This window comes from Cylas formicarius, unplaced genomic scaffold (assembly GCF_029955315.1).
Source record: "Cylas formicarius isolate icCylForm1 unplaced genomic scaffold, icCylForm1.1 PGA_scaffold_10__41_contigs__length_53128322, whole genome shotgun sequence".
In the NCBI taxonomy this organism is placed as follows: Eukaryota; Metazoa; Arthropoda; class Insecta; order Coleoptera; family Brentidae; genus Cylas; species Cylas formicarius.
The window spans coordinates 9,662,237-9,676,217 of NW_026844214.1; the positions used below are offsets into that span (position 1 = coordinate 9,662,237).

The 13,981-nt window shown below is 32.5% G+C and overlaps 1 protein-coding gene across 1 annotated transcript in view; it reads right to left on the bottom strand.

Annotated features, from left to right (window-relative positions):
- Positions 1-13,981, bottom strand: part of LOC132708254 (synaptogenesis protein syg-2-like) — a 284,014-nt gene that overhangs the window by 42,195 nt on the left and 227,838 nt on the right. Inside the window, exons 6-7 of the mRNA XM_060680448.1 lie at positions 11,750-11,880; positions 9,915-10,074 (exon numbers count right to left, since the gene is read on the bottom strand). Coding sequence (XP_060536431.1) covers positions 9,915-10,074; positions 11,750-11,880 — 291 coding nt within the window. The remainder of the gene's footprint in view (positions 1-9,914; positions 10,075-11,749; positions 11,881-13,981) is intronic.

Consider the following 13,981-nt stretch of genomic DNA (forward strand, 5'->3'; position numbering starts at 1 on the left):
TTATAACATTTATTGTTTTGGTTCGTCGTCTTATCAATGTGCCTTGTCGATTTACATATTCGATATGTCTGTTGTGAATGTTGTAAAACTCTAAATTACCAAACAACTATATAGTGAACCGTTGATTTTTGGCTTAAGGTTAAAATTAAATGTCTGAAGAAGGTCTTGAAGGCCGAAACGTCACAAAAAATAAAATGTTTCACAAGTAACGGAAACTTATTTTAATTTCACTAAAAAAGGACCAAAAAAACCCAAGAACCATTTCTTAAGAATTTAAAAAATCAAAAGGATCCAAGAACTCACAAACTAGAAATATGTATATATATATATATATATATATATATATATATATATATATATATATATATATATATATATATATATATAAATTGACCTTATCAACCACACAAAAATTTATATATATAAAACAAAATCTATGTTTGTTCTAACCCCTCTTCTCTCATTCCACTACCGTCAACCCACCCACACGGACACCCATCTATTAACAGACTTTTAGTCATTTATTTACCTACGTACCTGTTTGTAACACGGAAAATATTTAATATATTATAAACAAAGAAAAAAAATAAAACAGACCTTCAATCGAATACGTGTTAATATATATATATATATATATATATATATATATATATATATATATATATATATATATATATATATATATATATATATATATATATATATATATATATATATATATATATATATATATATATATATATATATATATATATATATATATATATATATATATATATATATATATATATATATATATATATATATATATATATATATATATATATATATATATATATATATATATATATATATATATATATATATATAAATATATTTATTAACTTTAAATTAAAATAAAAATCAAAATGAAATTGGACGTAATAACCTCGTGACGAGAGAATGTTATTAGACCGTTAAAATCAAACTAAAAATGGACATAATAACCTCGTGATGAGAGAATGTTATCAGACCGTTAAAATACAACTAAAAATGGACATAATAACCTCGTGATGAGAGAATGTTATCAGACAACGTTTTACAATAGAAATTGGTATTTATAATAAATTTATGCTGACGTTGACGGGGTCGACGGCTGCGGATGTTGCGACATATCGTTGACACGACGTTTTCGCAATCGTTGCACTCTTGCAGGTCGGTGGCATTTAACCCATATGGACAATAGGATTTCCGGATATAACAGCTCCCCCATTTAGTGAAAAGGTGGAGCCTAGCTGCAGCTTTTCGTAGACTAATTAAAGCGTAACTTCTCGGGTAGTTACTTCTGGGTGGATGCTAGTCCGTCTTTTCGGAGTTAGTGATTTGAGTTGCATCGGGAGCAGGGGTCTTCGACTTGGCTTCGGAGGTTGTTGGGGATCGTTACCATCGGCGATGCTGAGTATTCTCGGTTTCTTTCTCCGGCATTTGCAAATGAAACAGCAAAGTATTAGTTTCAGGGGTTTCAACTCTGGGGGTTGAAACTGGAATTTGAGAACAGCAATCATATGGAATCTTAACGGCGTGGCTCTTGTAGGTCACGTTCTTATATTCTTCGACACAGTGTTTAGCTCGTACTCTGGAGCTTCCAATAAATGCACTCGAATTTGTTTGCAGCTTTTTAGATCTTCAGGTATTACATAGAGTAAAGAATCGTCATCACGCGCAATATATTTTATTATTGTTGCAATTATATGAAATAAACGTGTTCGATTGTCCAAAATTGGAATAGGTAAAACACGATGCAATGTGTATATTTTAGGTTCTATTAAGGGAATTCTTGATACAAAAACAATTTTATTTTCAGTTTGAAATGCTTCTAGCTCCATAATATCTACGTACCTTGCAATGCTCGAAGTATAGGGTGGTAGTGAAAATTTTTTTTTTTTTGTCAAGGATTTTGAAATTTCCTGAAGAGAAATGACTAAATCTCGTGGGTAAATAATAGAGCAATGTAAAACTTTGATTCATGTGAACGTGATTGCGTTTAATATATCGCTGAGGTAAGACTCTAGGTATACATAACCTTCCGTAAAGCTTTCGCAAAGATTAAGTGTTTTAATTTGACATTCGTAAAATGCTACGGTGTCCGAAATATCATAGAGAGATTTTTAAATTTGAGTTAGATCTTGATTAAAAGTTTCTTCGTCGATTCGGAGAGTTTAAATTGTAGAATTAAAAGATTTTGTTACTTTATTTATACATTCATTAAAGTATTCGCCGTCTGTAGAGTCTAGGTTTCCGGTAATTAATTTAAAAATAGTTCTTACACCGTTAATTAAACCGCGTTTAGTTCTAAAATTAAAATTTTCAGTGTTGATAGTAATTTCTGAAAATTTCTCTTCGACTGAGTCAGCAATTATAGTTAGAAGACTAAAATGAGTTTGGATACTTGTTTTTAAGGCTGTCGTACGAGGAAAAGAATCGTCTAACATTTTTTTGTGAGAGAGGAAAGTATTTTGTTATTATGTCGTATGGTTTCTCGCAGAGGTTTTAGTTTTTTTTTATAAACTAGCAGCTTCCATTTGTTGTTGGATACTTTTAGACTACTTTCTTCATGGTATAAGATGCCTACTGTATTATTTACTGGAGTAATGAGGATTTGGGGTGCGACCGTAGAGATCAGTCCCAAGATCTTGAAAGAAATTTAATTTAATCGTAATAAGGTTTAAACTTGTCAAAATTAAATTTTGAAACTTGTTCGGTAGCTAAATTTTTGACAGTGGCTGAAGTTTCAAATACTTCAAGAATTTCATACGGACCGTTAAATTTATTCTGAGCTTTATCGCTAATTTGAGTTTCCTTAACATAAACTTTATCTCCTACATTATATTTAGTCATATTTCTAGAGATTGCTTGATCAAATCTTACTTTGGATTTTTGTTTTTGTTGATCAGTGCGGGTACGCGCGACTCTGTAATAATGCTGCATGCGATTATTTAGGTCTCGGATGTATTTGGTGATGAGTTGTTCTTCATTATACAGAATTTCTGGAGGCCTACTAGAAGTGTGCCCAAATATTAGTTCATAAGGGGAAAAACCATGCGTTTTATTCTTTGTGTTGTTGTAGCAGATTATTGCGTATGGAAGAGCATGAAAGGGGTGTTCTTTTGGATTTTCGGCTTTATGAGCTCGGATCATTTCTGTGAGCGTGGCATGGAATCTTTCTAGTGATCCATTAGATTGTGGGTGGCTAACGCTGGAGAAAGTTAACTTTATATCGTACAAAAGACAAAGATCTTTGACGAGGGAGTTATCAAATTCCCGGCCATGGTCACAATGTATTCTAAGAGGAGTTCCAAAATGTTGGAAGTAGAGAAGAAGGGTAGTAACGATTGTAGAAGCTTTTTTGTCTTTTATTGGATATGCCTGGGTGAATTTTGTGAGTTCGTCTCTTATGGTAAGGGCGTAATTACGAACTGGGAATTCGAAAATATCGATGTTAATGCGCTCAAAAGGAGTTTTAGGAGTTTCTGTGATAACTAATGGTGTGTTGAGGTTTTTACGATAGATCTTGACTTTTTGACATATTTCGCACTTTCTAATATAGTTTTCGACATCTTTGGTCAAGGTTGGCCAATTGTATTTTTGCTTTATGCGCTTAACTGTTTCGTTGATTCCGCGATGTAAATTATTTTTTCCTGAATGGTATTGGTCTAAAATGATAGGGATTTCGTCTTGATCGGGAGTTCGAACTATATCTTGGCAGATTCTTAGTTTTATATCCTTTTCGGAAAATATAAAGGAGAATACTTCTAATATTGGAAGTTGTAAATTATTTTCAATACAATACAGTTTTGAAAGATCAAAGTCATTTTTAGCTGTGAATAAAATATAGAATAAATGTTGAACTACAGTTTCATTGTCATATGGAAGAGGGATTATATAATATTTCCTGCCTTTGACGGTTTTGCTAGAAAAAATGTTAATTTTGTTAAACGTAAAATTTATATCTTCTTCAAAAATATCGTCCATTATTTTGGTATGCAAATCATCAAGTTTTGATTGCCAAAAGAAAGTGACAATATCTTTGTGGTTTTTGTCGAGAAGTTGCGAATTAGAGGTTTCTATTTTGGAATAATCTATAAGGGATGTGGTTTTGTGAAGGTATGCGAAGTTGTTGTATTCTTCTGTAACTTCCGCTGTGTCGTCTTCGATATCTGAATTATTAGAATTGTCATCGTGAACGATTTCTTCTTTACTAGTGGATGGTCGGTTGTGAATGTCATCGTTATTAGATGCAAGGATAAAAATTTTCTTTTGGAGATCGACACAATCTTGAATATGGTTAATTTTAACACGGGATAAAGCGTCTGCGTTTTTATTTTTTTTACCGGGCTTATACACAATGGTATAGTCGTATTCTTCAAGCTTAAGACGCCATCGAGCTAAACGACTACCAGGATCATTTATCGAAAATAGCCAAGTTAAAGGACGATGATCAGTAACGAGAGTAAATTTTCTTCCGAACAGATAAGGGCGGAAGTGTTTAACTGCCCATACTATGGCGAGAAGTTCCCGTTCTATAGTTGAATATTTCGTCTCTGCACTACATAGAGTTCTAGAGGCATATGCTATGGGAAGGTCTTTTCCAATTGGACCTTGTGAAAGAACTGCACCAATGGCAAATGCACTGGCATCGGTGGTTAGGACAAAAGTTTCCTCGAAATTTGGATAAATGAGTATTGGATCACGTATTAGAGCGTTTTTAAGCTCATTAAATGAATTTTTGCATTCTGAATTGAATGCGAAGGGTGTGTCTTTTTGGAGAAGTCTAGTTAAAGGTTTTGAGATCTTAGCGAAATTGGGGATAAAACGTCGGTAGTAACCGGCTAAACCAAGGAAGGATTTAATGTCTTTTGGTGATTTTGGTTCTGAAATTTTTTGAATAGCGTCTATTTTCTCAGGGTTGGGATTGACTCCATCTGGGGTCACGAGATGCCCTAAATAAGCTACTTCCTTTCGAAGAAATTCACACTTGTCAGGTTGGAGTTTGAGGTTTGCACCACGAAGGCGTTTAAAGACATCAGTTAACCTTTGTATATGTTCGTGTATGGTAGCGGAATAAACGATAATATCGTCCATGTAAACGAGACATCGTTCGTTTTGAAGACCTAAGAGAATGTTGTCCATGACACGTTGGAAAGTGGATGGAGAATTTTTTAGTCCGAAGGGTAAACGGAGAAATTCAAAATGACCATTTTCAACTGAAAATGCAGTTTTAGCAACGTCCTTGGGATCAATTTCAATTTGGTGAAACCCAGAGGCTAGGTCCAAAGTAGTGAAATATTGACATCTGCCTAACTGGTCTAAGAGATCGGAAATATTGGGAAGAGGGTATTTATCGTCGACAGAGACTTCATTTAGTTTGCGATAGTCGATGACTACGCGCCATTTTTGTTTCATAGAAGCGTCTAATTTTTTTGGGACAACCCAAACAGGGGAAGACCATGGAGAAGTGGAAGGTCGAATGATTCCTTGTTCGAGCATTTTGTTGATTTGTGACTTTACTTCTTGTTTGTGGACATGTGGGTACCTATATGATTTTGTAAAAATCGGTCTGGCGTTGTTCGTTTCAATAGTATGTTTAATTTCATTAGTAAAACTTAAATGATCTCCTTCTAAATAGAATATATCAGAAAAATCAAGACATAATTGTGTTATTAATTCTTTTTCTTCTTCGTTTAAATGATCGGTGCGTAACTGGGATTGAATTATACCGCGCCTATCAACAGGTTGAGGATTTAAATTGAAAATATTATTTATTTCTTTTTCGTTAAGATTTGTATTAAAAGGTTCGATAGATAAATTTGAAAAATCTATAGTTTTTGGGATAGCATTAGCGTTAATAACAGTAGTAAAAAATTCACCTTTGTTATTTACTTTAACTAAAGCATTAGGTAACCTAACTTTTTCACATTCTTGAGAGTGGAGAATAGCGTCTGTGTTTGTTAAACTACATTTTAATTTGAAAATTCTTTCGGTCCTAGGTTCGATTGAAATTCGATTTTGAATATTTTGTTCAGGTTTTTTACAAATTTTGGGAAGAACAGATTCGTGTCCTACTTTATGCAAAGGCATTGTTTTAAAATTCGTTATAAGTTTTTTGGACTTTAAATCGATTCTACATTGGTAGCGATCAAGAAAATCTAAACCGAGAATTCCGTCAAATTCGATGTCAAGATCGTAAAGATAGACTTTATGTTTGTCGTTATCGGTGAATGGAATAAGTGTGGATTCTTTAATAAAAAGTGTTTGATTTGTTATACCTTGGATGGTAATATTTTCCTTAACTCGTGTTATGTAATTTTCAGCGGTTTTTTATTTAAAGATAGAAATACCTGCGCCTGTATCTATTAATATTTTGAATTTTTGCGTAGCGTCAAAAATATAGTATAAATTTTTAGAATTTACCGTAAGAAGAGGGTTTAACAGAAGTTCTGTTCTGGAAAGTTTAGATTGGGATTCATGTTGTCTAAATTCAGGGTTTGAATTTGGGAATTGATTTCGAAAATCGGGTTTGGAGACATTTCGTCTGGTGGGATATCGTAAGGGCTTTCTTGAAAATCCTGCTCTGGTTCGCAGTTTTCTGGATGGTTAGAATAATGATTTTGAAATTCATTATCTTCTTGAAGAGTGTAATTTTCATGTGAAAATTCCTGGGAATTTCCGGAATAACCGTCGATGTAGATCGGGTTTGAGTTTACATGATGAGTTCGCTGCGGGTTTGGATTCATAAAATGTGGCTTAGGATAAGAGTTTGAAGATTTTATCGGTATTGGATTCGAATTGTTGCTAATGTTGTTTTGTTGGAACCAATTAGAAGGTCGCTGTGGATATTGCGAAAAATTTGGTTTGACATGCGTACTTCTACATTGATTTGAAGTATGGCCAATTTTATTACACAAAGTGCATTTAGGTTGCTGAAGAGGGGTTCGAATATTCGCAGAATGCGATTTAGGAGAATTTAATTTGACAGATTTTTGATTTTCAAAATATGAGAGTTGGAGTTCTCGACGAATCCTTGCTTGGGCTTCTAAAAGTGAAGTGGGATTACTAGCACGAATGAATTGACCTAATCTAGGTTCTAAACCTGTAAGAAGTGTATTAAGGGTCATAGTCTCAATTAAAGATATCTGAGCATCCTTTTGCTCTTTGGATCCTAATGTGGTGGATTTTTGAACACATGAATGCATTTTCGCATTTAGGACTTGAAGACGATTGAAAAATGTTAATGCTGATTTATTGGGCAATTGTTTAAGACGTTGAAGGTCATGAATTAGGGAAGGTAAATCTCTAGAATCACCAAAGTGTAGAGTTAATAGTTTCTTTATTTCTAGATATGAATCAGGATTCCTAGAATTAATTAATTGAGCTGCTTTACCGCGGAGCTTATTTTTAATGTGAATCACTAAAAGAATTTTTTGTTGCGTTGTTGCCATATTATAAGCACAATCACACGCGTTTATAAAATTTCCTAAAAAGATTTGGTCACCCTCAAATTCAGGTACGATACAGAAAATTTCCGAAAGTTTATAAGGTTCAACTTCCAGCATTGTACTAGGTTCGTCTGATTGAGTTGCCATTATTTTAGGTTTTAAGAAAAAGCAAATAAATTTATAAGAAGTTCAAACACAATTATTTTTTGTTTTAAATATTGCCAAGTTAAACTTGGAGACTAAAATTTAATCAAAATAATTATCCCGGAACGATTCTACGTTGGGAAATTCAATAAATAGGTAATTTTCAACCTTGGGTAATCGAACGTAATAAATTCAACAATGTTGCAAATTCAAAATAAAACTATTCGTAACGATTCTTAACACTTACAGTACTATTTTCATTGCTGCCTTTCGAGACGGTTGATGGGTTTATCCTTGTTCCGGTACGATGGGCTGTCTTCGTTGTTCCCTAGATTTAGGGGTCGGAATCTGCCGCCACTAGTTAGAATACTCGTGTTCTAGCAACGTGAACAGATCCTACTCCGAATTCTTGCCTCTCGAAACGGTGATGGAAGGTTCCTTGTTCCGGCACGACTGGGCTGCGATGGTTCTTCTTTCCGTCTAAGGGATTGGAATCCGCCGTCACTAGTTAGAATACTCGTGTTCTAGCAACGTGAACGGATCCTACTGACTGCGCCAATTTTTATATTTCACTTTTCAAAAATAACTTTTTAAAAAATATATTTATTAACTTTAAATTAAAATAAAAATCAAAATGAAATTGGACGTAATAACCTCGTGACGAGAGAATGTTATTAGACCGTTAAAATCAAACTAAAAATGGACATAATAACCTCGTGATGAGAGAATGTTATCAGACCGTTAAAATACAACTAAAAATGGACATAATAACCTCGTGATGAGAGAATGTTATCAGACAACGTTTTACAATAGAAATTGGTATTTATAATAAATTTATGCTGACGTTGACGGGGTCGACGGCTGCGGATGTTGCGACATATCGTTGACACGACGTTTTCGCAATCGTTGCACTCTTGCAGGTCGGTGGCATTTAACCCATATGGACAATAGGATTTCCGGATATAACATATATATATATATATATATATATATATATATATATATATATATATATATATATATATATATATATATATATATATATATATATATATTCTCACGTATTGATTCACGGATGGAAAAATGTGATGACACTATATTCCGGGATATCATCCGTTCGCTCGTTGAACTCCGACTGGAATCCTGCATCCGACTGGAATCCTGCAAATCTTGCATCCGACTGGAATCCTGCAGACGTTTCGCCAAAATCTCACTTGGCATCTTCAATGCTCGCGTTCCGAAAACACAGTGTTCGAAGTGTTTTCGGAACGCGAGCATTGAAGATGCCAAGTGAGATTTTGGCGAAACGTCTGCAGGATTCCAGTCGGATGCAAGATTTGCAGGATTCCAGTCGGATGCAGGATTCCAGTCGGAGTTCAACGAGCGAACGGATGATATCCCGGAATATAGTGTCATCATATATATATATATATATATATATATATATATATATATATATATATATATATATATATATATATATATATATATATATATATATATATATATATATATATATAAATTGACCTTATCAACCCACAAAAATTTATATATATAAAACAAAATCTATGTTTGTTCTAACCCCTCTCCTCTCATTCCACTACCCTCAACCCACCCAAACGGACAACCATCTATTAACAGACTTTTAGTCATTTATTTACCTACGTACCTGTTTGTAACACGGAAAATATTTAATATATTATAAACAAAGAAAAAAAATAAAACAGACCTTCAATCGAATACGTGTTAATTAAATCATTAATATGAATTAAACAGCTTAACTGTAATGAACTAATGAAAGAACGACGTAATCGTTCAATTATTTCAATTGTTATCGTGGGTCCATCAATTTCATAGTACACATGCCGTTCTTGCACTTTCTCAGTTTACAAGTTTTTTGTTAAATTAACGCTAAAAGCCATTTTTGTAGAACATTGATTAATTTGAATCAAGAATATGCCACTCTACCATTTTGTTTTTTGTCCTACGTATATTAATGAAATAAATTTGATCGACCAATAAACAATTTCGAAATGTAGGACAAGCAAAATGGCCCAACAAATTAGTAGGTGACCATTTAATAATTTTATTATTTATGAAGGTGAAAACTAAAAATCCAAATATTTTAATCACAAAATCGACGTGTTTTTACCTGCTCAATTTCATAGGGCCCCGCTTTGCAATTTTTTACAAAAAAGAAAAGTTGGGCGCCTCGGCAGAATAAAACTACTCACGAAAAATTGGAAGTATATTAATGATTTAACAACAAAAAATATAGAAGGCTTATATACTTACATTTTACGTCAAGCTGAACGGGATTACTTTCACCATCCCCTTCTTGATTGTGGCCAACACATGTATAGTGACCTGATCGGGCGGTTGTGATGGATTGTAGAACAAGACTTTGATTGGTGACTACTGTTCCAGCTTGTACATTGTTATACAGTTGTTTCCCCTATACAAATTAATAATTATAATTTCGCGTTAATTTCAAGTGTAATAAAATTTAAATGACCACAATCCCATAACTTAGTTACTGGATAATGGCCTATTGTCAAACAACTAAAATTTTAGGCCTAAAAGTGTAGTAGATACAAAATTTAGAACCCTATATATTTCAGATTAAATATCATCTCCAACCATTTCTAAGATTTTATTTTAACTATAGAATTTTGTAACACAGAACGATGTTAAGTAATCATTTCGGATCGTGCTTCAAACTATTGTCAATTTCGCCAGTGGCATAGAATTTGGGGCGGATCAACCAGCCATTTACCGCTGTCGCACAGCACAGAGTGCTTGGCTAAATAGTTTTCAAATTTGTAAGTTGCCACATTTTATCTAAGTGATCTGGATAAAATCTTAATATTTTAAGGTCATAATTATACAGTAACAGTTATTATATGTATTTGTCCATGAATGAATCATGCTGTATATAGCTGACGAATTCTATTTGAGATGTAATTAAAGTTACTTAGATTAATCCGTAACCATGAAATTGTACTGATTCTTCTTTAACATTTGAAAGCAATTTTTGTTTTTATTTTTAAAGTACAGTGACAGTGAAGCTAAAGTGACCCAAGGCTACTTTTTCGTGAAATGAAAGCTGGAAGAAATATATATATATATATATATATATATATATATATATATATATATATATATATATATATATATATATATATATATATATATATATATATATATATATAAATTTTCTGTTTTTTAATTGAAAATGTACAACACATGAGAGGTATTTCAAATAAAAAGAATAGATCTCCAATTTTATTATTTTTTATGAGTAGGCCATAAAAAATTCATAATTACATAAATTACATAATATTTTATGTTTAATTTTCATAATTGTTATATTTTGGTTCAACATGAGCTATAGTAGAAAGAAGAGGATGTAGAAATTAAAATAATAATTACGAAATGTCAAGAGCCATTTTTCTCATGGCCTACTCATACGCTTGTAATTGTGAAAAATTTGTCAATTTCAGAACAAAATTAAGTACGCCTAATTAAAAACTCTTTCGGCGCCAGTTTTCAACCTTTTCGATAAGTTAACGCATGACCGAACTACAACTAAAAAATGCAACATTTTCGAAATCACCCTGTATCTACAAATCGCTATAAGATAGATATGACAATTATATTTGTGCCTCCTTTGATTTCATAAAATAAGCGGCCATAATTGAGTGTATTCTGCCAAAAAACGAAATCGATTTAAAAAACATATATTTGTTAAGAGGATTTGAAAAAATTATCGTTCTTTCAAGCCGATTTTTTGTGCACTTAGTTTTGCTGTTTTCTAAGTTTGCTTCTTTCCAATACTTTTCATCAAAATATGCGCAACGAGTTAAATGTTCATCGGTCACCAGTGATAAAACGATTTATGTTTATTCAAATTTAATAAACCGCACTCTTTCTATTTTCCGAATCATGTTCGCGTATATTAGTAACAGTTTCCCTGCCATACGAAGCGGTAACATTTAGAGTAACAAAATTCTAAAAAGTTTTCGTATCGGAGCGTGTGGAATTGACTGCAAACTAGCAAAACTGACAAACGGGAATCAGTTTTCGAACTCCCGGGGAAAAGGCAAATAATAGTTGTTGACTAAACTTACGTTATGTCTCCAGCTAACTTTGTAGACCCAGGGATTTGATTTGATGTTGCATTCGAAATAAACGTCGACTCCCTCTTTGATAGTGCTGCCGTTCAAAGGTCTTCCTAGTTCTAAGGACACCAAAGGAACGTCTGGAATTAAAGGAAAACTTTATGAGCACGAGCGGTAGGTAATATTAGTTGTTGAAGTACACAGTGCGGAGAAATTTTTCAATATCGTTCTCGTCTGAAGTTTCAAAATGTCAAATAGTGACGCGTGGAATTGTAGATAGTAATATAAAATCGGTTTCAGTGAGGTTGCATTATTTTGGGTGCAGATATTGGAATGATTTCTTTCTATGTCAAAGAGTGAATGAGAACTTCTTTCCCGGACTTTATTTGTTCATTTTTGAGGATGCAAATTTTGATAAATTTTAAGACACAATTCATTATGCAGATATACGAGATAACAACAAAGTTTCACAAATCTGTTCCTGTAGATAACTGACAGGACAATAAAAGGAGAAAATAATTTATTTAGTGACTGTTGCGTATGAAAGTCATTCATGCTATCGCGCAGATTCGGTACTGATAATTTGTAGCTAGCAAGTTACTGACAAAAAAAACAACATTGTTACCGTTGAAGTAACTACCCCTTGATGTCGAAGTCCTGTTGGACGGCATTTTTAAATCTGCAATTGTTGTTAAATAAAAACCGTAAAAATTAATAATATCAGATTTGGAATATTTTTTCTTCATGAAAAGTGGAAAATATAATTCAGATTACATGAAATGAATGAAATTATTCTATTCAAGAACACTAAATCCTCTATTATTCACATTATTTGACACTCTATGATATTCGAAATATGACGTCACTGAGTCTATAAATAAATAAAATAAATAATAAAAGGAGTATATGATATTATTTAACTAATACTAAAATCACTATTTACAACCCATTTTGCAATTTGCGGTGGCAGAGAATCAAAAATCTTTGGTTCTATCTACACTATAGATGATTTTTGGCAGATAGTGTGTATTATTAGTATTACACTGAGGTGACTTTTACTTGATGCAAATCCATTTATCAAAATAAATAAGAACTAAAAGTTCAGATTTTCACGAAATTATATATTATGACATGACAATTGTTTCGACAACACCGTGTCTTTATCAAATGTAATATTTACAAACTACCTGCTACTATATATACCGAAAAATGACCATAAAACCTTAATTAATGTTGTTGCGAGAATTTAAGTTCAATAAAGGAGAGGTATTTAAATCTAATTGATCGTTAAGCAATACATTTGAATGTCTCATTTTGTTAATCTTCATGGCTTCCAATAAATTCAATTTTCTACTTTTTGTGGCTGTATGTAAAATATCAAAATTGTCGTCAAAAATATGTGTTTCTGTGTTTAAGTGTGTAGCATAATTGCAATCTAAAGGCTGTTTGTTCGTTAATGCGTTTCTTGATGGATCTACCTGTTTGTCCAATATGAATTTTAGGACAAGATCCGCATTTCAACCTGATTTTTGGGATTTTGGCCATTTCGTTTTATTGTTTTTTAAATATTTGTTGTTAGTTCTGAAAGCTATTTTTAAACCACATTAAAACAAATGTTTTGAAACTTTTTTATTAGGTTCTCCTATGTATGTAATTGTTTTAAATTGTTCGTGTAAATAGAGTTTACTGTTGTCTGTATAAAAAACATGTTTCGTGTTAATGAATAATTTTGTTACTCAATATTTAAGGGCACTTTCGAAACTTAATTAAATAAAAGGATATTTCAGAAAAATATTCTCAATTCTGGATTATTATTTTGAATAAAATCCGTTATAGGATAAAATTTGTTTAATTTTCTCTATAAAAATATAATAAATAATTGGTGCAATGTACGAAAAGTCTTTAAGTAGCCATGAGAGCGGCAATGTCGGTGCGTCAGAGTGGCAGCGTTTGGGGGCATTTCTCCTTCAGGAACCGTTCCCAATGGCAAAAAAGAAATTGACTTTTCCTGCATTTTGGAAATTAAAAAACTCTAACAGTTCGCGACTTTAAACTGGCTTTTTATTTCCTAACTTTTTACGGGTTGGTGATATTATTGTTCTTCAATTTAATTTTTCATTGCTTATTGCCAAAGATGTATTAAACGAAACCTGATCTGCTGCCGTTTTATAAGTTGTAACAACCAAACTGAAATACTCAAAACCACTCGTTCTTTTTGAAAATAGAGTGGGTTTCATAAAC